The 21,076-nt window shown below is 53.8% G+C and overlaps 2 protein-coding genes across 3 annotated transcripts in view; one reads left to right on the top strand and one right to left on the bottom strand.

Annotated features, from left to right (window-relative positions):
• BCKDHA (branched chain keto acid dehydrogenase E1, alpha polypeptide) overlaps window positions 1-18,330 on the bottom strand; it is a 19,312-nt gene extending 982 nt beyond the window's left edge. Inside the window, exons 1-8 of the mRNA XM_012657068.1 lie at window positions 18,198-18,330; window positions 9,928-10,110; window positions 9,738-9,824; window positions 5,785-5,893; window positions 3,074-3,235; window positions 715-921; window positions 339-480; window positions 1-132 (exon numbers count right to left, since the gene is read on the bottom strand). Of these exons, the coding sequence (XP_012512522.1) occupies window positions 1-132; window positions 339-480; window positions 715-921; window positions 3,074-3,235; window positions 5,785-5,893; window positions 9,738-9,824; window positions 9,928-10,110; window positions 18,198-18,305 (1,130 nt within the window). The 5' untranslated portion in view covers window positions 18,306-18,330. The remainder of the gene's footprint in view (window positions 133-338; window positions 481-714; window positions 922-3,073; window positions 3,236-5,784; window positions 5,894-9,737; window positions 9,825-9,927; window positions 10,111-18,197) is intronic.
• A 429-nt stretch (window positions 18,331-18,759) lies between these two features.
• The window catches only part of EXOSC5 (exosome component 5), a 6,776-nt gene continuing 4,459 nt past the window's right edge, over window positions 18,760-21,076 (top strand). For both annotated transcript variants that reach the window (XR_001138012.1, XM_012657063.1), the window contains exons 1-2: window positions 18,760-18,954; window positions 20,768-20,881. Coding sequence is in view for 1 of the 2 variants with exons in the window: in XM_012657063.1 (XP_012512517.1) it covers window positions 18,807-18,954; window positions 20,768-20,881 (262 nt within the window). In the remaining variant the exon portion in view is untranslated. The remainder of the gene's footprint in view (window positions 18,955-20,767; window positions 20,882-21,076) is intronic.

Raw genomic sequence — 21,076 nt, forward strand, 5'->3', positions numbered from 1 at the left:
TCGTCCCACCAGCCTCGGCCCAGCAGGTAGCGCCTCAGCCGGGAGATGGGGTGGTCCTGCTTGTCCCAGTAATTGACCTCGTCCACGGAGCGGTAGGCAGAGCTGTCGTCACTGGTGCTGTGGTGCCCGATCCTGCCCGGGGGAGGGGCCCAAGGTCAGTGTGGAGCCCCCTGGAGAGGGGGATGGAGGGAGGGACAGACCAGGGAAGAAGAGTTGGGAGTGGAATAACGGTAAGGAAGGGGATCCGGTATGGGGCGACAAGGCATGTTCTGTGGAAGGACAGCGATCCATGAGGAGGCTGCTAAGGTGCTGGCAGAGATGTGGGGACAGGCAGGCACCTGTAGGTCATGGCCTCGATGAGGAAGGGCTGGTTCTCTGCAACAGCCCGCCGCCGGGCCTCCTTTGTGGCATTGTACACGGCGAACACATCGTTGCCGTCCACGCGGATGGAAATGAGGCCGTACCCAGGGCCTCGCGCCGCTGTGGGGACAGAGGGGAGCTGGTCAGGCCGGGGCGCAGGTGAGGAAAATGCACAGACCCAGGAGGGAAGAAGCAGGGGAAGTGGGAAGGAAAGAAGGCAGAGTGATAACAGGGGAGGATGACAAACCAGAGCGCTGGCTTCACTGGCTCCTGCGACCAACAGGTGCTGGACACCACGGGGCTGGGGGTGGGGAGGCGATGAGGGGCATGGGGAGCGGCCAGCAGGGCCCGTACCAATGCCGTCCCCGCGGTACTGCTCGGAGGTGGGCGTGGAGATGGCGTAGCCATTATTCCGGCAGAAGAAGATGATGGGGCACTCAAGCGTGGCGGCGAAGTTGAAGCCGGCGTGGGCATCCCCCTCACTGGCTGCCCCCTCGCCAAAGTAACAGATGATGACCCTGTTGGCATTGGCCCGCTTGGCCGCGTAGGCCGCCCCCACCGCTGCAGGGCGAGGAGAGGGCGGTGAGCAGGAGGAGAAACGCACATCCACACACCCCAGCCCGGGCTCTGGGGCTCAGGCCACTGTCGTCAAGCTCTGGGAGGAAAAGAAAACCCCGGACCTCCTGACATTCCCGCAGCACCTGCCCAACCCTGTCTTCTCCCTCTCAGCTGACTGCAGCCTGCAGCTCCATCCTCCCAGCGGCTCAGGGCTCAGGCCAAAAACTTCAGCGGCATCTCCAACTCCAGATTTTTTTTTTTTTTTTTTTGAGACAGAGTCTCACTGTGTTGCCCGGACTAGAGTGCCGTGGCATCAGCCTAGCTCACAGCAACCTTCAACTCCTGGGTTCAAGCGATCCTCCTGCCTCAGCCTCCAGAGTAGCTGGGACTACAGGTTCAGGCCACCACTCCCAACTGATTTTTTCTATTTTTAGTAGAGACAGGGTCTCGCCCTTGCTCAGGCTGGTCTCAAACTCCTGAGAACTCCTGAGCTCAAGCGATCCTCCCACCTCTGTCTCCCAGAGTGCTAGGATTACAGGGATGAGCCATCGCACCCAGCCCTGCAACTCCAAAATGTTCTGTCATTCCCCACGTCTACTCCACACCACCCTGGTCAAGCCACTGTCACTTCTCGCCTAAGTTACCGAACAGTCTCCTCACTGGCCCCCGGTACCCCCATCCGCTCTGCATGGGGCAGCCAGAGGACTCTGCTGACATGTGACCAGGCCAAGTCTTCCCACAGCAGACTCCTCCCCACCCCACGGCCCCTGGCTCCCATTCCACTCTGGGTAGCAGTCAAAGTTCCTGCCCCAACCGATCTGCACAATCTGCACCCACCCGCCACCCCCCGACCTCTAGGACCTCTAGGACTTTACCTCCAGCCACCCTCCACACCTGCTCACTCCACACCTGCCCCGCAGGCGCCTCCCTGCTTCTCAAACACACCGAGCACACACCTGCCCCCAGACAGCCACGTGGCTCCCTCCCTTGCCTCCTGTGGTCTACGCTTCAGTGTCACCTTCCACCCGCCCCAGCACCTGCCACGCCCTCGCTGGCTTGGCTGTTCCCATAGGACCCGTCAGCCCTGACACACTCCTGGTGTCACTTCTCCGTATTCACTGTCTGTCTCCCCACGGTGGCAGCACCAGGAAGATGGAGGTTGTGTCTGTCTTGTTTGCTGCCCCTAGAGCGGTGCCCAGCATACTGCAGGGACTCCACACATTTGCCAGTGAGTGACTTGGCGGGACCCACATGGAAGGCTGGAGCAAGGCCCAGCCCTCATGGAAACCCTTTAGCTCAAACGCCCCTCCGCTGAGAAGCTTCCCTGCCTGCCGCCCACCTAAGAGGCCTGAACTGCTCCTTGTTCCCAAACAGAACACCACAAGCCAAGGTGGCGCCTCACACTGCGCCGGGCACACCGCTGAGGCCTGCGAAGAGCCTGCGCTGACCTGCAACCAGACTGCAGGCCCCAGAGGGTGCGGAGCGGGGGCAGGGGGCGATTGCTTGGTCTCACTGTGTGGGCGCAGGCCTGGCACCTGGTGGGTCTGGCTCCCAAACAAGCTCCTTTAATAGAAGGGGCTTCAGGGCACCTAGGGTAAGCTTCGGAGGAGTTTGCTTGACTCTGAGGATGGAGGAAGACAAGGGTGAGGGCCCAGAGCCTGGGCTCTACAGTGACACGTCCATGGTTTGAGTTCCTGCTCCTCTCTCCCCCTGCCATGTGACCTGTACCAAGTGCCTTCCCTCTTACACTTCAATCTCTGGCTCTTTAAAATAGGAACAAGAGTAAATATTAACCTTTACCCCCCTGGCCATGGCAAGTGTCCTGAGACAATGAAGCGAAGCAGCGGCACGGTGACTGGGACCCGGTACGTGCCCAGGAACACCCTGGACGTGTTCGTGAGCAGAGAAACGGGCCAGGCACAGTCGGGAAATGCAGAGTGCGGTCGTGCGGGTGCAAAGCCGCGGAACGGGCTGGGGACAGCACCAGAGTCTCCCTTTGAAGGGTGGCAGACAAGGGGTATGTGCAAAGTCTGGAGCAAAGAACAGGACTCTGACTGGCGACAACCCAGAAGCCCCTCAGGAGGGAGAAACGCTGAGGCCTGGACAGGGTGTGGCACTGGCCTGCACGTACGAGGCCCAGGGCACGCGTCCTCACCCTGAGGGATCTGCGTGGCCAGTGGAGAGGAGATGGTGACGAAGTGGCGTTCCTTGCAACCGTAGTGGACGGGCATCTGGCGCCCCTTGCCCAGGTCACTCACGTTGCCGTAGCACTGGGCCATGAACAGTTCCAGGGGGTAGTCCCGGTACATCAGCACGCCTAGGAGGGGAGCGGGGAGCGGTGAGCCGGGTGGGCCGTGCGGGGGTCAGACCAACGCCGTGGGTGACCCAGGGTGAGCCCCCTGCCACCAGGGCTTCCGGTTCCCTGTCTGTACAAGGCAGCTGGACTAGAGCAGAGAAGGCAAACGTGGGTGCTGTTCTCGGAGACCGGGCAGGTGCCAGGGACCCACGACCTGCCGGGCAGACTGGAAAGCACAGGCCTGGCTGAGGGGCGAGGCTGATGTTCAGACCAGCTGACTGATAATCCGATTTTTCAAAAGAAAGCAAAAATAGCCCTTTTTTCCTTCTTTTAATGAGAAACTGCCTGGTATTCAAGTGTTTTCAACTAATTCAATTACTTTCTAAAAATCATCACCATAAACCACATAAAAGTCTAGGCCACTAATTCATTCACAGCTGCTGGACTAGAGAGGAAATATTCTGATTTGTCACAGCAGTCAAAACCCTTTCTTCAAACAAAACCTCAGGTGGACGCCACCTCACCAGCAAAGGGAACTGCTCTGCTAAGTCAGAAGACAGCAGGGAGTTTGTGATCATCCTAGGACGAGCTACAAGCCCCTTTGTCCCACGTGAAGAGGGGGACAATCCTCGCACCCAAGCCTCAGGGGCAGCGCCGTAGATCAGTGACGTCCCCTGCAAGCGCTCTGAGAACAGGAGCATTGCACAGCAGCAGCTGTCTGTGGTTTCCAGTGGTTTCCAAACCCTTTCTTTACTGCAGAACCCTTTCTTCGGAATCAAACTTAATGGGGGTCACATTACACGGCGGTCACATTTTACGCAAGGGCTGCGTATCTTCCCCGAACAATCACAAATATGCAGATAACACTATGTGCCAAGGACCATTCCGAGCACTGTTCATCGAGTAACCTGGTTAATCCTCACCACCACCCTATGGAGCAGGGGGGATTATCCTCCCCGCTTGGGCTCCTCTATCGGGCTCCACATCACACAGCTACAAAGGGGCAGAGTAGGGAGCCGGCCTAAGGCAAAATGCACACAATTCCTGATGAGCCTGAGAAAGGGAAGCAGGGAGTGTTTCTCAGCTAACGCGGTGCCACCATGAGACATCAAAATAAACACAGCTCAGCACTGCGTGGACAATCGGCTTTGGAATGAGCCACTTCCTGAAATCTAAGGGTTGAGGGTGTTTAGTGTTGCTTCAACATTGACCTTTAATACAGGTTTATTAGTATTTTTTGTCACACGCTTTTGAATCAACACAATATAAATTCACATAAAACGTGGTCACACGGTACATACAGCAGGGAGTAGAGGAGGTGCTCTGGATGGAGAGAGAAAGGAGCCATGTGGACGGTCAGAGAAGGTCCAAGATACTGACACAACATCTTGGAACTGGGCTTTCTCAGAATGTGGCCCTGGGTACTGGACAGGGGCAGGGGAAGTGTTAAAAGTTCAGACTTGGGGTCCCTACGCCCAGGGGGCGCTGACTTGCACAGGAAACTGCAGGTCTGATGGGCCTACTGCTCACCAATAACCATCCCTGAAACACCCACCCGCTGCTCCCTGGGTAACTCCTTCGCTCCCAGGCACGCGTTAGTGTTCCTCAGTTTCCTTCGCTCCTATTCCTTGATCCTTCCTTCCTTTCATTCAATCAGCTCCCCAGCCAGGGCCCACCAGGCTCTCTGAGCTCGCACCGTGCTCCGGTCTATAGAGGCCCTCCTACCTGCTCCTGCTCCCTTAAGGACACAGCCACTGAGGAAGCCAGCGGAGACCCGCACTGTGTGGACGGGGTCCACGGCACGGGGTCCCAGCGCACCTCGGCTGGGCCTGGCCTCACTGCATCCTTCCAGAAAGCCCTCAGAGCAGGTACCATCGTGATCCCACTTCTGGAGGTGAGAAAACTGGGGCTCAGAGAACTGATCTGCCTAAAACCTGACAACTGGTGATGAATGGTTAAGGGCATAGGCTCTTTTTTTTTTAATTATTATGGGTACATACTAGTTGTACATCTTGACGGGGTCCCTGCGATGTTCAGATGCAGGCATGCAATGTGAATTCATCAAATCAGGGTAACTAGGATCACCACAGGCATTTATCGTTTCCTTGTGTTAGGAACGTTCCAATTCCACTCTTTTAGTTATTTTCAAGTACACCCTAACTTATGTTGATTATAGTCACTTTGTTGTGCTATCAAATATTGTTCATTCTATCTATCTATATTTTGTATCCATTAACCATCCCCACTTTATCCCCCCTCCCTGGAACCCTCCCCAGCCTCTGGTAACTGTCATTCTGCTCTCTGTCTCCGTGAGATCTATTGTTTTTAATATTTAGCTCCCACATGAGTGAGAACAAGGAACACATCATAGGCTCTTAACCACCACAGCTCCTGGCATTCAGAGAGAAGTCTGACCCCTCCAAGTCCTGTCCCTGGCTTGCCTCTTCCTTGCTCAGTTCTTCCAGCTCCTTAGACCTTTCTGGCACCATGCTGCTCCTGGAAGACCATTTGGGGAAACTAAAATGTGCACCCCAACAGGGAACACAGGGCCAATCCACGCACAGACGCACCTGCCTCCCGGTACTGGCCAAAAACCAGGTCGGTGTTGTCCAGGGCGGCTGCGCTCCCCACGTGCGTCCCCTCCTCGCCATAGTTGGTCATGTAGAAGGAGATCCGGCCCTGGGGGAGGAAGGGGGCCCAGAGGCCCAAGCTCGGTTACGCTGGGCATTGACAGAGAACCATCCAAATCCTGCCCAACTCCTGATGATTCCTTTTATCAACGGAGTCTTCCTGAAGGCCAGCCCTGGGCCAGGCCGCACTAAGGTTCCCGCCTTCATGGAGGAACTGTCAGGTTGGTTAGAGCCGGAGTGATCGGGTCTCTGTGATGTGAGCACAGAGGAGATGCCCATCCCACCATGGGAAAACATCAGGGAAAACTGCCTGGGCTCAGCAAAGGCGGGCTGGGTGGAGGACTCCTGGAAGGGACAATAAACACCACGAAGCCAGAAGGGTTGAGACACAAAGTGGGAGGAGGGGTGGGGAAGATGAGGCGGAAGAGGGAGGCAGCACCCAGAAAATGCAGAACAATACATCAACTTTACTCTGAGAACAGTGGTAATCCACTGACTGTCCTCCTCCAGGGAGCAATGTGGTCAGACGTGTGTTTTAGGAACCTCTCTGAGGCTGCTGTGCGGGAAATGGATGGAGGAAACAGGGCTAATTGCAGCAAACCAGGAGAGCAGGGGCGGTGGCCGGGCGTGACGGCAGTGGGAGGCCAGAGAGGAGCAGATGGACGAGCTTAAGCAGCCGAGTCAGCAGTGCGAGGGTCGCAGGACCTGCCAGCTGGCCACACCGGGCCCAGGCCAGCTTCCTTCACCCAAATCCCCAACGCAAGCCTGGAAAAGACACACACTCAGGTTCCCAGCCTCTCTTGCAGCCTGAGGTGGCTACGGGACATAGTTTTAGTTAAAGACTCCAGTGGAAGTCTGCTTTTGTTTTCTGGATAAAAGAGACCACTGCGGCAGGTACCAGCCCTGCCCCCACCCCCTCCTTCCTGCCTCGAACATAGCCTAAAGCCTGGACCCACAGCAGCCCTCCTGTGAACATGAGGCAACAAGCACAGGATGGATGCCAACCCGCCAGCAACAGAGAAGCAGAAAGAGAGGAGGGGTCCAGGCCCTGGATGGTGCCGCTGAGCAGCTGAACGGTCTCTACAGAAATACCTCGGGACAGAGGGAACGACGGGAGAGGAGAAAAGGATGAGACGCAGGAGTCCAGCGTGGGCAGATGGGGGGGATGGTGGTGCCCTTCACTGAGAAGGGGACTAGGGAGGAAGAGCAGCAGGTCTGGGAGGAAGACGCCAAGGTCAAGTTCGGACAGGCTGCTAGGAACATCCAGGGCAAGGAGCCAGACGGATGTAGGACTCTGACAAGCCGTTTGGCAGGAGAGCTGGGGAAGCCCTGGGCCACAGACAGAAGTGAGGTCACCCGGAGCCACATAGAAAGCGAAACAAAGCGAGCCTGGACAGCGCTCTGAAGGACACCCATGGCCAGTCCTCCTTGGGGCTCAGCAGTGCCCTCCTCCACGAGTTCCACATGTTTTGCAGTTGCTGTGGGGAACCCAATGAATCTGTGCTTTCTTCCAAGTGGGGAGCCAATTAAAAGCTAATTGACCTTCCAGTGCCAAGTGCGTGGGTGGCTGCCGGGCCAGAGGGCCTGGTGGGGCTGTCGAGGTTAGTGCGGGGAGGAGCCTGAGACTGGCCCCAGAGAAACAGGACTTGGGCTGGCAGCAGAGACTATCCCTCTTCCTCTCAGTTCACAAAGATCTCATCCTTCATAGGCAGCACCTGCCTGGAATAAAAGACTCCATTTCTCAGTCTCCCTTGCAGCTAGGAGTGACCCGGGAAATGTAAGCAGGTGTTGGGTGGGACTATCTGGGGGATGACAGGGGACATAGCTGGGATATACCATGTCTGACCTTCCACTTCCCTTCTACTTCCTGCCTGGAATGAGACGTGATGGAGGGAGGTCCAGCAGCCACTTGGACCATGAGGGGACCTGGAGAAAACAGAAGCCAATGCTTTGGACAGCAGATCTAAACAACGAAAAGAGACTGGTGTCCAGTGACATCAGGGTGCCACCAGACCAGCCCCAGACCACCTGTCTGCACATCTATCTAAGAGAAGAAACTACTAATCTGCTTAAGCTATTGCTTTTGTTTTTACTTGTAACAGTTTTTATTTTTTGAGTGGGAAGGAGATCTGTTACTGCAAAACATAGTCCCAACAGATATGGGCTGAACTATGGTCCATGATGGATGAGGTGATCTTCCTGAGAGCTTCCTGATGTCACCCAATAGGCAAGTGATCATACATGCTGGGTCTCACCGAATCCCTACCCCTATCCTACAGGGTGGGTTCTGTCATTGGCCCTGTTTTTTAATACACTAAGGAAACTGAGACAAAGAGAAGAAAAACTGCCTGCCCAAAGTCACAGCTGCAACTGGACCGAAGTCCACTGGACTCCAAAGCCCCATCTGTGCCGCCCACGCAGGTGCAGGAAGGAGGCTGTGCACGCAGGAGTGGGTGGCCCGGCACTGGGGCTGCGGAGAAGGGAGCAGAGAGCACCAAGCCACAGAGGAACGGGGAGCGAGCACGGTGGTCAGGAGGGGCCAGACTTGACTCTATGTAGAGCGGGAGCCCAGGGATGTTTGTGGGTAGCGGGAAGATGCCACCCTATCTTGGGGAACCCATACAAAGGGTTCCTGTGAGTGGGAAAGCCCGAGAGTGGGCTGCCCGCCCGAATCCGCTAACTGTCCGCAGCAGGATCACCTGGGGGCTTGACACAAAGGCAGACTCCCAAGGCCAGCCCTCCTCTGACCCAGCAGGCGTGGCAGACATCTGAGGGCTTCCTGCCAACGTGCTTCCCCCTCGTCTGACAGGACCCCCTGCTCCTGCTCTCCACTTCTGCGGCCTGGGAGGGAGGGGGTCTATTCCTCTACTCTCTCGGTTCCTGGGGGTGGGCACATGTCCAGGGCCTGGCCAATCAGTCACCAATCTATGAGCAAAGCTTGGCCAATGAGCACCAGCCCTGGGCCTTCTGCTGGAACATTAGGGATCATTCTCTTTCCAATGCTAAGTGGGAAAGATAATAACCGCAAGACTGGTAGGGTCATCGCAAATAATAATCGCTAATATTTATTGAGTGCTGGCTAAATGCCAGTTCACTGCTCCTAAGGTTGTCACATATGCCACTATCAAGCATCGTGACACCTCAAGAGGCAAGTGCAGACAAGGAAACTGAAGCGCTGAGACGTTAGGCCACTTTCCCAGGGCCACAGAGCTAGAAACGGGCACTGCCAGGACTTTGATCTTCCAGACTTGCTTCAGCGCCTGCACCCTGAACCCCTCCTCTCTGCCACCTCCCCATGAGTCAGGAGCTGCCAGAGACCACTGCCGCTTGAAAATGAAGAAAGCCGTGGCAAAGGAGGACAACAAAGACACAAGGAAAACAAAAACGTCTGATTAACGTCCGATAACCACAGCCCCCTGGATCCAGCTGTGCCTGAAAACAGGCCCCCAGATGTGCAGTTGAGTCAATAAATTCCTTATTTGTGGGCATTGGTTTGACTGGATCTTTGTCCCCTGATACTGAGACTTCTGAGGATCACAACACATTTGACATGGGCCGAGGGTGGTCCCTCGGGCACTCCAGGAAGCGCTGCAGGTCTCCCGTTTCTCAGGCCTGTGAGCTCCCGGGAGGAAGGGCCATCGGGCCTTGGCCTCCCTACCTTCTCCCAGCACAGGCAGCCCCGTCAGGCGCACAGCAGGTGTCTTGAGTGATCAGGTCCATCCTTCTGCCCTTGGGCAGGACCCCTCCCACACTCTTCCTCCACAGCCCCAAGAACTCTAAGGATCCCCAAAGGATTTTTCCTCCCTGGGAGCTGTCCTTTGGCCGAAACACAGGTAGGGGGGCCTTTGATAATCCTAGACACCCCCCTCCGCCCCTGGTCTGTCCCCACGCACCTGCCGCTGAGACTCATAGAGGATGCGGTCCATGGTGTTGAGCAGCGTCATGCTCTTGTAGAACTTCAGGACTTTCTCCTGGGGCAGCTACAGAGGGAGGCACAGACAGACGTGGGGCAGTTGGGACGGGAGAGGACACGGCAAGAGGTCTGGGCGCAAGGGGCACAGGAGCGGGGAGGCAGCCTCTCACATGGGGATCCTCGCTGGGGTTGATGATCTGGCCCTGCCGGTCCATGACGCGGTAGATGGGGATTCCAGAGATGACATTGGGCTGGATGAATTCAAGTTTGTCTATGAACTCTGCCGAGGCCCCTGGGAACTGAGGCTTGTCCTCCAGAGATGAGAACTGCTGCTGCTGCTGCCTGTGGGGGTGCTGGGGAGAGAGGGTGGAGGAGACACCCGTGTCAGGAGCAGTGCTGAGGTTCCTGCTGGCTCGATTCCAGCTGCAGGAGGGACGGGTGGTTAAGGCTCTGGCACCTGACTCACACAGTGACACCTTGGGCTAGTTATTAAATTTCTGTGTCTCAGTTTCCTCTTCTGAAAAATTAGGATGAAAACAGCAACATCCATCCCACAGGGCTGTTGTAAGATTAAATGACTCAATAAAGTGGCAGGAAGCTCAAGAACGGGTAGCTATTGTCACTCTCATTACACAGGCCCAAACTTGCCATCCTGGCTTCAAGGCCTCCCCGATCTGGCCACAGATGCCCCCTCCTCTCTGTGTCCCACTGCCACCCCAGGCACACACCCCCTGCACAGTGTCCTAGGGCCCTTACCGACCCCTACACCTCACACCAGGGAGGCCACCCAGAATAGAGCTTCTTTGAGCTCTCAAGAGTCAGACTGCCTGGGTTCAAATCCCTTACTGGGCGACATGGCAAAGTGACTTTCCCTCTTCGTGTGTGCCCGTCCTCATCTGTAAAATGGACGACACCTCATGTGGAAATATTGTGAGGCTTAAGTTACATAGATCATGCGTACAACACGTTCAGCAGAAGATCTGTAAGCCATACAGCAAACACTCAAAAAAATGTTGGCCATTATCATTTCTACTGCCCGCCCTGCCCTCACCCCGTGAGGCTAGGTAGCCTTGAACCAGCCTAAGTATCGGAACGGCTCCCCTTTACGAAGCACCTGCTGCGCGCCAGGCTGAGTTTTCATACACGACCTCACCGAGTCCTCAGAGGACCTACGAGGCGGGATTATTTGCTCTTGCCGTTGAGTAGACGAGGAAGCCAAGGCTTGGAGAGGTAGAAGATAACTGCACCAGGCCACGCACACAAATTATGTCAGGACCGGGCTTCAGACGTGGGCAGAGCTGAGATTCAGACCCCGCGTCCCATGCTCCTAACCCCGCTGCCAGTGCTGGCCCTGTTTCCACACATCTGCGTCTTTTCTTCCCAACACGCCCCGGATTCTGCGTAGGTCAGTGATTGTGGTTTCACTGTCAATAGGAGTTCGAGAAGGGCAAGGTGTGCCACCAGCTGGATCCCACACGTGGGTGCTCAAGTGTGTCCTCCCCAACTCCCCGCTTTAACTGCAGTGAACAAGCCGCAGGGTTCCAGCGGGGTAGCGTGTTACGTGCGTGCATTTATCTGTGGTTTGTGGCTGTGAAGAAATCACACTCCCCACGGCAGGGCAGGCTCAGGCCTGACGACATCACAGCAGGCCTCCCCTCCCCTGCGAGAAGGAAGCTGCTCGCCCCTTGCAGCACTGCGCTTCCCCCTCTGAGCACTCAGCACAGCTGGAGCTTCACCTCTATCTAGAAGATTCCTTTGTCTTGTGTCTGTCTCCCACACGCACCACAAGTTCTAGGAGGGTGGGGGCAGTGGCCAGGTCGGCTTACACAGCAGGCACTCAAGAGGTAATGACTGAACGAATACATGAATGAGTGGTTCAGTTCACTGGCTCCGGAGTCAAACTGACCTGGGTTCCAATTCCTTAGCTCCCTGGTGGTTCTCTGCAAAACACTTCATCTCCCTGAATTTCTGCATCTGTAAAAAGGCTGCAGAGAGCTGTGTGAAAAGTTCCTAAAATAATGCACATAGGCCTAGGACATACTATGTGCTCACAAATTGGAAGAAGGGGCCGGGTGGCTCATGCCTATAATCCTGGCACGTTGGGAGCCGAGGCAGGAGGATCGCTTGAGGCCAGGAGTTCAAGACCAGCCTGAGCAATACAGCAAGATCCTGTCTCTACAAAAACTAGAAAAATTAGCTGGGCATGGTGGCACATGCTTGTAGTCCTAGCTACTCGGGAGGCTGAGGCAGGAGGATCGATTGACCCCAGGAGTTTGAGGTTGCAGTGAACTATGATGATGCCACTGCACTCTAGCCAGGGCAACAGAGTGAGACCCTGTCTCGAAAAAAGAAAAAAAAAAAAAGTTGGTAGAAGGGAGAAAAAAAAAATCTAGGAAGGTTAGGAAGTAGGAAGAAGGAACATCACTGGCACCTTAGGAAGAAGGCGGGGTAAAGAGTTAGAAAAAAAACTGACTGCACCTTAAACCAGATTCTAAAACTAAACTTTGGCCCCAGCAGACACTCCAGAGAGGGAAACTGAGGCACAGGGGAGACAATGTGCCAATATGCCAACAGAACAGGACTGAAGGCTGACGTCGGCGGAGTGGCACTGACAGGGGGCCAACAGGGGTCAGGAGAGGGCTGTCTGCCTCTGAAGGCTGGACAGCTCCCATCAGGACCCCCGGTGTGCTCCATATACTGGAGCTGGGCCTGGGCTGGGCCTTCCTCCCCATTTTTTCCTGGGTCTGTGCAGATGACCGTAGTCCCCACCCCCGGGGTTACCCCCAGGGTCACCGCATCGACTCAATAAGCAAAGGGCTCAGCCTGGTCCGGAGGAAATGCCCCACCAATAGGACTGCGTGGTCAAATGCCTGCAGAGGAAGGATGTGACTCCACCCATTCTGTCTTCTGTTTTGGGAGGGGGGTTGTCCCGGTGGCCAGTGATTTACAATGGCAGAGGCTGGCTGCACAGATTCACACAAAGCTTTCAAGCCACATCCTCTCCCACCACACAGGAAGCACCACCTGCCTGTTCTGGGTGGTCTGGTCTGCCCAGCAGTACTGGGGTGGCCCTGGGGGCGTCAATCCCTAAGGCACGGTGGTTAAGGGCAAGGACTCCAAGCAGACACCACCTCATGGTTGTGTAACTCCAACTCCCTGAGCTCCAGTTACCTGCTGTGCACGCTGAGGGTGGAATGAGTACCTACTTCACAGGTTGTCACCTATGTATGACTGCTTAGTCCAGTGCCTGGCACATAATGAGTTCTTCATAAATACGAGTAGCTAAGTATATTTGACAACTTCGCTCCAAGTCAGGCCCTGAACTGAGACGGCTGGAACCAGGGAGGGACAGATGACAAATACTGAACACATATGTTACAGCCGAGAGGGGTGATCTCAGTGCAGGCCAGACAGCAAAGTGGTCAGCACAGGGCGGGTGGGATGATGGGCTCTAGAGCTAAACTGCTGGTGTTCCAACCCTCGTTCTGTCCCTTTCCAGCCATGCAATGTCGGACAGGAACCAGTCTCCCTGAACTGCGCTCCCTCGTGGAGGTACTATCTACCTTGCAGGCTTGTGGAGCGGTGGGTAAAGCAGCGCTGGTAGCTCCGGGAGGAACACTCCCTAGCCAGCAACAGATGGAGCACCAGGAAAGGAGTCGTGGAGAAGGAGTTGAGCCAAGGCCTGCCGGACAGGCAGGGGTGAGCCAGGAAAAGGCCAAGGGTTAGAACATCAGTCCCAGGGAACAACAAAGGCTCTGAGGCGGGAGAAGAGAGATGTTGAAGACCAGCAGAGCTGAGCAGGTTACCAAGAGTAACTGCATGCCTAGGTGCTGCTCAAAGCGCTTTATTTACGCCTATCCAGGTGAGGCAGGTATTATTACCACACCTCCATCAGAAAGAGATGGTATCTGAAGCTCAGAGGGGTTGTCCAGAGCCACAGAGATGCCGAGTGGCCACGCCAGCATGTACAGCCAGGCGGCCTGACCACTACTGCCTGGAGAGGCAGGAAGGAAGGTCAGGTCCAGAGAATGGAAGGCTTTGTGGACGGTGCCAGTTAACCCCAAGTCCTCAATATCTGGGATGGCAAAGGCCACCCAATCCTGCTCTCTCTTAACCTCTGAGGCACTCTGCCCTCAAACAAAGCAAAGAGCTGACCCTCCCCTTCCCAGATATCTGCCTAGGAGCGGGCGGTATGAAGATTAGGCAGGCTCAGGGACCCAGGGGCTTTGGCACACCTTCTCCCCCAGACACTGAAGGTGTAAAGCCCCAGGGGAGGGCATTTCCCTGACCAGATTTACGGTCCCTAGTTTGCAGAAACTCCCATTTCTTGAGCCCTTACTGAGTGCTCAGTATATGTATTAAGTGCTTCATAAGAACCACTTTCTTGGCCAGGCACAGTGGCTCGTGCCTGTAATCCCAGCATTTCGGGAGGCAGGAGGATTACTTGAGGCCAGGAGTTCAATACCAGCCTTTGCAACATAGTGACACCTTCCTCTCTATAAAAAAAAAAAATAGCTGGGTGTGGTGGTACACACCTGTAGCTCCACCTACTTGGGAGGCTGAGGCAATAGGAAGGCTTGAGCCCAGGAGTTTGAGGCTGCAGTGAGGTATGATCCTGTGACAGCCTGGGGCGAGGTGCAGGGGAGGGAAGGAAGCATTTTCTCTAATCCTCACCACAGCTTTCTAAAGGAGGTACTACTACTGTCCCCGTTTTAAAGATCAAGACCCGGTGTCTGCAGTCCAGAAGCTTCTCTGTGGAAGTGGCATGTCGGCCATCATCTGAAGGACTTCATGCCTACAAAGGCCTCCAGTTGAGAGCAGAAACATTCAAGGAAGGAAAAGGTGGTGACTGAGGCTGAAGTGAGGAGAGTAAAGGGGGCACTGGGGGCTGAGGGGCTCTTCCCAACCTAAGTTCCAACCAGCCCCACAGCCCGGGCACAGGCTGGCGACACACGCCACTGCTGACCTAAGAAGGATGTTGCCTAAGACTGAAATCTAAGCCCCAACCCTTTTCCTCCTGGCAGCCTGGTACCATGAAAAGAAGGGGGCTTCGGAACCTAGAGCTCTAACTTCAGACCTCACCTCTCTAAGCCTCAGCTTCTCTATCTGTGATAGGAGAGCACTACCAGTACAGACCTTGCCGTGTGGCTGTATTAAATATAATAATGGATGTGAGCTGGCATTGTAAATCATAAAGTGCTTCATGATGTGAAAAATGAGGCTAGGTTTCTTAAAGTGTTAGCCAAGGAGAGGCACCCGTATGATTAGGAGATCAGTAATGACCGTCTCCATTCATCCCGCAATACACACCTACCACTTAGAGAAAATGCACAGGGCACTGGAACCCCCAGATAGGCTGCCCCTGAGCAGCTGGGTCGCAGAAATAAAGTGACTGATAATTAGCACAGACTGAGCTCTAGGTGCTCCCTGACTCCCAGTGGGGTAGGGACTTTACTCACCCCTCTTGCTGGAGTCAGAGGAGTGAAATGGCTTGGCAAAAGCCCAGGCCTGGGGTGCTGGCTGAGAAACCGACTCACGTTCCCCTGACAAACTGAGTTTCCTTCTTCTTCTTCGCCCTGAGCACTAAAACATCTGTTATGACAGCAAGGGGAGGTAGAAATTGGCCATACGCCTCCAATAAAGGGGGTGGTGGCAGGACAGGCAACAAGGCAGGGACAAAGTAAAGCAGCCCCATCCCTCCTCCTAAGGCCACTTGCCCAGTAATTCAATCCAATCTGTTTGTAACTATACAACCTCCCAACCTTTCCCCCAGGCACTATCTCTTCATCTCCACTTACATAAAACTCTACCATCTACTATGGCAGCCGCCAGCCGCTCGTGGCTATTTAAACTTAAACTCATTGACTAACATGGTGGGGGGAACTGACTGACATTAAAACGTTGGTTCCTCAGTCCCACTAGCCACATTTAAAGTGTCCAGTAGCCATACGTTATTAGTGGCTACTGACCTGGACAGGGCAAATATAAAACATTTCCATTACTGCAAAAAAAGTTCTTTTGGACAGCCTGGTTTAATGTCTTCTTTGACTAAATGCTACTACATCTTCCCCCCAACTCAGAAAAGCAGTCTCCTTTTTAATCTTAGAAACACAAGTGAGAGGGGGAAAAAAAAACAGTGACTCTAAGAAAATACAAAACTTTAAACATATAAATAAATAAAACATAGGGAGTTCTCCACCACCCCCCCCCCCCCCAAGAAAAAGGAAGCAGGCCGGGCGTGGTGGCTCCCGCCTATAATCCTAGCACTCTGGGAGGCCGAGGTGGGAGGATCGCTCTAGGTCAGGAGTTCAAGAACAGCTTGAGCAAGAGCGAGACCCCGTCTCTACTAAAAAAATAGAAAGAAATTAGCTGGACAATTAAAAAATATATAGAAAAAATTAGCCGGGCATGGTGGCGCATGCCTGTAGTCCCAGCTACTTGGGAGGCTAAGGCAGGAGGATCACTTGAGCCCAGGAGTTTGAGGTTGCTGTGAGCTAGGCTGACGCCACGGCACTTTAGCCCGGGCAACAGAGTGAGACTCTGTCTCAAAAAAAAAAAGAAAAAGGAAGCAGAAGAGACAAGAGGGAAGGCAACTGGGAGATTGAGCCCGGAGGGAAACAGATTTAATCAGCAACACAAGACTTTTCCCTACCCAGCCCCAGTCCGGTCCCCCAACTCCCACCCCACTTGCCCAGCCAATGGGCTCCTGGGACTACCATCAGCTGTGGAGCATATGATTGCTCAAAAAAAAAAAAAAGCAAAAGGGAACAGCCCAAAGGCAGGAGACTGCCCTACCCACTTCTTGCCCTGCTCCTGCGATCTTTCCATACTTGCCTGCTTCAAGTCACTCCCTTCCTAGGTACTCAGGCTCCACTCCTGGCCCATCCTCTTCACCTTCCTCCCGCTTCTTCCCCTGCCCAGAGCTTCTTCCTACAGATTCCATCTTCCCTTCCTTGTGATGAGGGATCAGAGGATCAGAACGAACCTCACAAGAACTTGATAAATTTTTCCCCACAGCCTTATCAATCCAAGCCCTCCCAAGGTCACCTCCTTTCTTCTCTCCATCTCCAAGGACAGTTTTTGTCCCTTCCCTCCACCCTCACTATCAACAGTGACCAATATTTTTCTTACCCTTATGATGTGCCAGGTCCAGTTCTTAGCACTTTACGTATTAAATTTTCACAATAACTCTATGATGTGGCCACTGTTAGCATTTTACAGAGAGGGAAATTAGGTCCAAAAGGTGCAGGCCCTTGCCCAAAGCTACACACTGGGAAGTGGCAGAACAGAGATATGAATCCATGTGGTCTAGCTCCAGAACCCACTCACTTAACTACTACTCCCCTTTTTTTTTTTTGAGACTAGGAGACTAGAGTCTCCCTCTGTCACCCCAGGTAGAGTGCAGTGGTGTCATCATAGCTCACTGCAACCTCAAACTCCTGGGCTTAAGCGATCTTCCTGCCAAGTAGCTGGGCCTACAGGTGCTGGCCACTACGCCCAACTAATTTTTCTATTTTTTGTAGGGATGGGGTCTTGCTCTTGCTCAGGCTGGTCTCAAACTCCCGACCTCAAGCAATCCTTCCGCCTTGGCTTCCCAGAGTGCTAGGATTACAGGTTTGAGCACCCGGCCTACTACTCTCTTATCTGTGAAGTTTTAGTTCAAGGCTCTTCTGCAGCCCACTGCCTCTTCCCCTATAAGCAGGGGCTTCCACCTAGATTTTCTGCAGCGTGATCTTGCCCTTAGCACCATCTACTCAAAGGGATTCTGACCCTTTTGACAAGAAACAAAGCTTTCTCAAGTGTTTCTAAGAAATGTGTGCAAAGTGCTCTGTCTGGACTTCTCTTCCTCTTTTCCTCCCCTCATTAACTCAGCAAACACTTACTAATCATGTCCTCTGTATAGTGTCCAGAATACATGAAGTTCCTATCTTGACATTCGGTCAGGGGATACAAGAATCAAACAAGTTTCTTACGCAATCCATTTTAAAATTAGAATTGTGGCAAAGAAGCAAAGAAATGCAGGGTCCTATAAAAGCCCGTGACAGGAACCTGATCTCTCCTTTCTCCTCTCTGAAGAGGATTCTTTACTCAGAAGAAAGCCTCCCCGAGACAAAGTCATTTTCATTCCCCAACTTCTGAGGGACAAGGTCTCGCCATCCTCCCCTGTCTCTCCAAGGGACCTCCCCTGGAGATAGATGAAAACAAATAAGGAACCCCACCCCTCTTTTCCTCAGTACCCACAAAGGAGCTGCCTTGCTGTTCCTCTCCTAAAGAAGTGGAAGTTCTTCCCTTGAGTGTCCTCTCCAAGTAGTCTCTCCCAGTCCCTTTTCTTTCTATGACACCCCTTCCTTCACACCAGGCAGGGGCTCCACGCCCTGAAGATAGCCTTTGCATTCCTATTCCCCCTTGAGGAAAATCCGCTGGGGCCCCACGTACTCACGGATCTAGCCAGCCCCCGAGCCCCAGGTCGCCGCAGCGCCAGGAGGGCAGCCTGGCCCAGGCCTCGGCTTGGCCCCCAGACCCTGGCCGCAGCGACCGCTACCGCCATCTTGGCCAACAACCACTCGGCGATCCGCCCCCTCTTGCTCCAGACTGGGGCTGCCCCTTCATGAGCCTGACTCAAATGCCGACACCACTCTGACGAGAAGACCACCTTTTTCCCGTCCCGTGGTAGCTAGGATGCATAGAGAGGTGGAGAAGACAAGCTATCTTACCAAAATTTATTCCGACCGCCTCATTCGTAGCTTCTCCTGTAACAGGCAAAGAAGAGGGCAATCTGACCAGAGCATCGGGGCTTTAGGGTCCGGGGGGCCTCGGATGGGACGCGTCCATGCCAAGGCCCGCCCCCTCTTCGCTACCGTCCTATGGCTTTGCCGAGGTTAGGGGGCGGGAGTGGGCGGAGCCAGATTGTTGGTAAACGCTAAGCCACGTGCGGGAGCCAATTCAGACGGCCCCTGGGCCTGCGCGTGCGCACTGGTCACGCGGCCTATGCGCAGGTGCGTGCTGCTGGGCGGAAGAGCAGTTGCAGCCGCACGCGGGCTCTGGCGCTATGGAGGGGACCATGCACGCGGACGCCAAGATCCGCGCTGAGACTGGAACAGAGTCCGGCCCTCGGGGCCCCGGCTGCAGCCTCCGGCACTTTGCCTGCGAACAAAACCTGCTGTCTCGGCCAGATGGCTCTGCTTCTTTCATGCAAGGTAAGAACTTAACCCAGGTAAGAACTGCCCGGGTGAGGTTCACCCAGGTCGTGTTTGTTTCGGAGAGCGGCTACCGTGTGTTGCAATGGAGTGCTCACTTCCCCGCGATACTAGCTGATAAAAGTCTCTCCTGCACGGATGCAGAATTTCTTGTCCGGGTGGATAGTACTAGATTCGCTAGGATACGCACATGTCTTTTTCCGGACTAGAAGGGAGAGGGTATCTCCACCCAGGTAATATCTCTCAGAATGAGAGAGGACAGACTCCTCCCCTCCCACCAAAATGATATTCCAGAATAGGGAAAATTTCCTCACTAGTATAAATATCCCCTTGACTAGATTCTTTCTCCGCTTCCCGCACACACAGCCTGGGTTCATACATCCCGAACTAATGCAAACCTGTTCACTTGCATAAATGTCTCTTAGACTGGCAGATCACTACCATGGGCTTCATTATTCCTTAGACTGTGACAGATCTTTTACCCTATTAAATATTCAGATTGAAGGTGATGTCCCCACCCTGGGTTGAAGAATATTTCCCTCACTCCCACCTTACCAACTGAGTAAATATCCCTTTGATTGGGATATACACCTCTCCATATGATATGATCTCTCCCTCAGATTGGGGCAGGTCTTTCCTACTGGGCAAATATCCCCTTCCCCTAGCTAAATACCTCTCAAAGTGGATTCAACTCCCTGACCCAGCTAAATATGCCTCTGGAGATAGACGTGGAGCTCACCCTCATAAGCATTAGTCGTATCACTCAGGCATTACCTTCTACCCAGGTTCAGAACCTGCTTTTGCACCTGTAGTCCGAGCTACTTAGAAGGCTAAGGTGGAAGGATAGCTTGAGCCCAGGAATTCCAGGTTATACTGAGCTATGATCATGCCACTGCACTCTAGCCTGGGTGACAGAGCAAGACCTGGTCTCTTTAAAAAAAACAAACAAAAAAAAACCTTTCATTGATTTTTTTTTTTTCATTCATTGAACACATATGTATTTATGGTAAGTACTGTTCTAGGCACTGAGGGTACAGCAATAAACACAACTGATTAAAGACACCCTGCCCTAACGGAGTTTACATTCTAGTAGGGGAAACACAATAAACAAGATAACTGACTAAAACATGTAGTAAAATGCTATGGAGAAGAATATAGTTGAGAAGGGGAATAGGGTGTGCTGGAAAGGGTTGCAGTCTTAAATAGGATGAATTGTTTTGTGCTGCCTTTGTTCCATTTATAAACACATATTGGGGTGAGTTTGGGGTCATGCTGTAAAATATATTTCTTAATGGGAGTTACAGTCAAAAAAGTTTGGAAGCCACTGTTCTAGTGCAGTCTCCTTTGTATGCCTGGTGCCCCAATCCTACCCACTCTGGGGAAATAAGCAGCAGGTGTCCGGCTTGCTGCAGAATTTGGAGGTGAATGCCTGAGAGAAGAGAGCTGGGCTGGGGAAAGCTTTGGAAAGAGAAGTTGAGGCCAGCTGCAGTAGGAAGGAGGAAGGTTAGCTCTCAGGAAGAACTCACTAGTATCAGCGAAGATCTCTTGCACACTCAGCATGTGCCAGGTAGTGCTCTGTTTCACGTGAATTGTGTCCTTTAATCCCCACAAGAGGCCACAAGGGAGGTACTGTTGTTATCCCCATTTTACAGATGAGGAAGCACAGGCAGAGAAGTTGAGGGAGCGCTCAAAGAATCACTGCCTTACCATGGTGGGGCTGCCACTGGGAGCCCTGGCCATCGGGCTCAGTGCCACACATTGGGCCCTGGAGGCAGGGAACGTGTGAGTGAGCCTTCCCCTGCTATCTCCCCAGGTGATACCTCCGTCCTGGTGGGTGTGTATGGACCTGCCGAGGTGAAGGTCAGCAAGGAGATTTTCAACAAGGCCACACTCGAAGTGATCCTGAGGCCGAAGATCGGGCTGCCTGGTAATAACCCAGCTGAAATTCTGAGTGCCCAGTCTGCAGGGACCTCTCCCCAGTTCCTCCCTGCCCGCCGTCCTCAGTCTGGTCTCCCCTTAGCTGTTTCTGTCTTTCTCCAACTCTCTGCCCCGTGTCTGTTTCTGTCCCTTTTCTCTAATTTCTCCCTCCCCCTTTCTCTCTTCCCTGCTTCCACCTCCCTTT

The sequence above is a fragment of the Propithecus coquereli genome, unplaced genomic scaffold (genome assembly GCF_000956105.1).
Source record: "Propithecus coquereli isolate 6110/MARCELLA unplaced genomic scaffold, Pcoq_1.0 Scaffold53, whole genome shotgun sequence".
In the NCBI taxonomy this organism is placed as follows: Eukaryota; Metazoa; Chordata; class Mammalia; order Primates; family Indriidae; genus Propithecus; species Propithecus coquereli.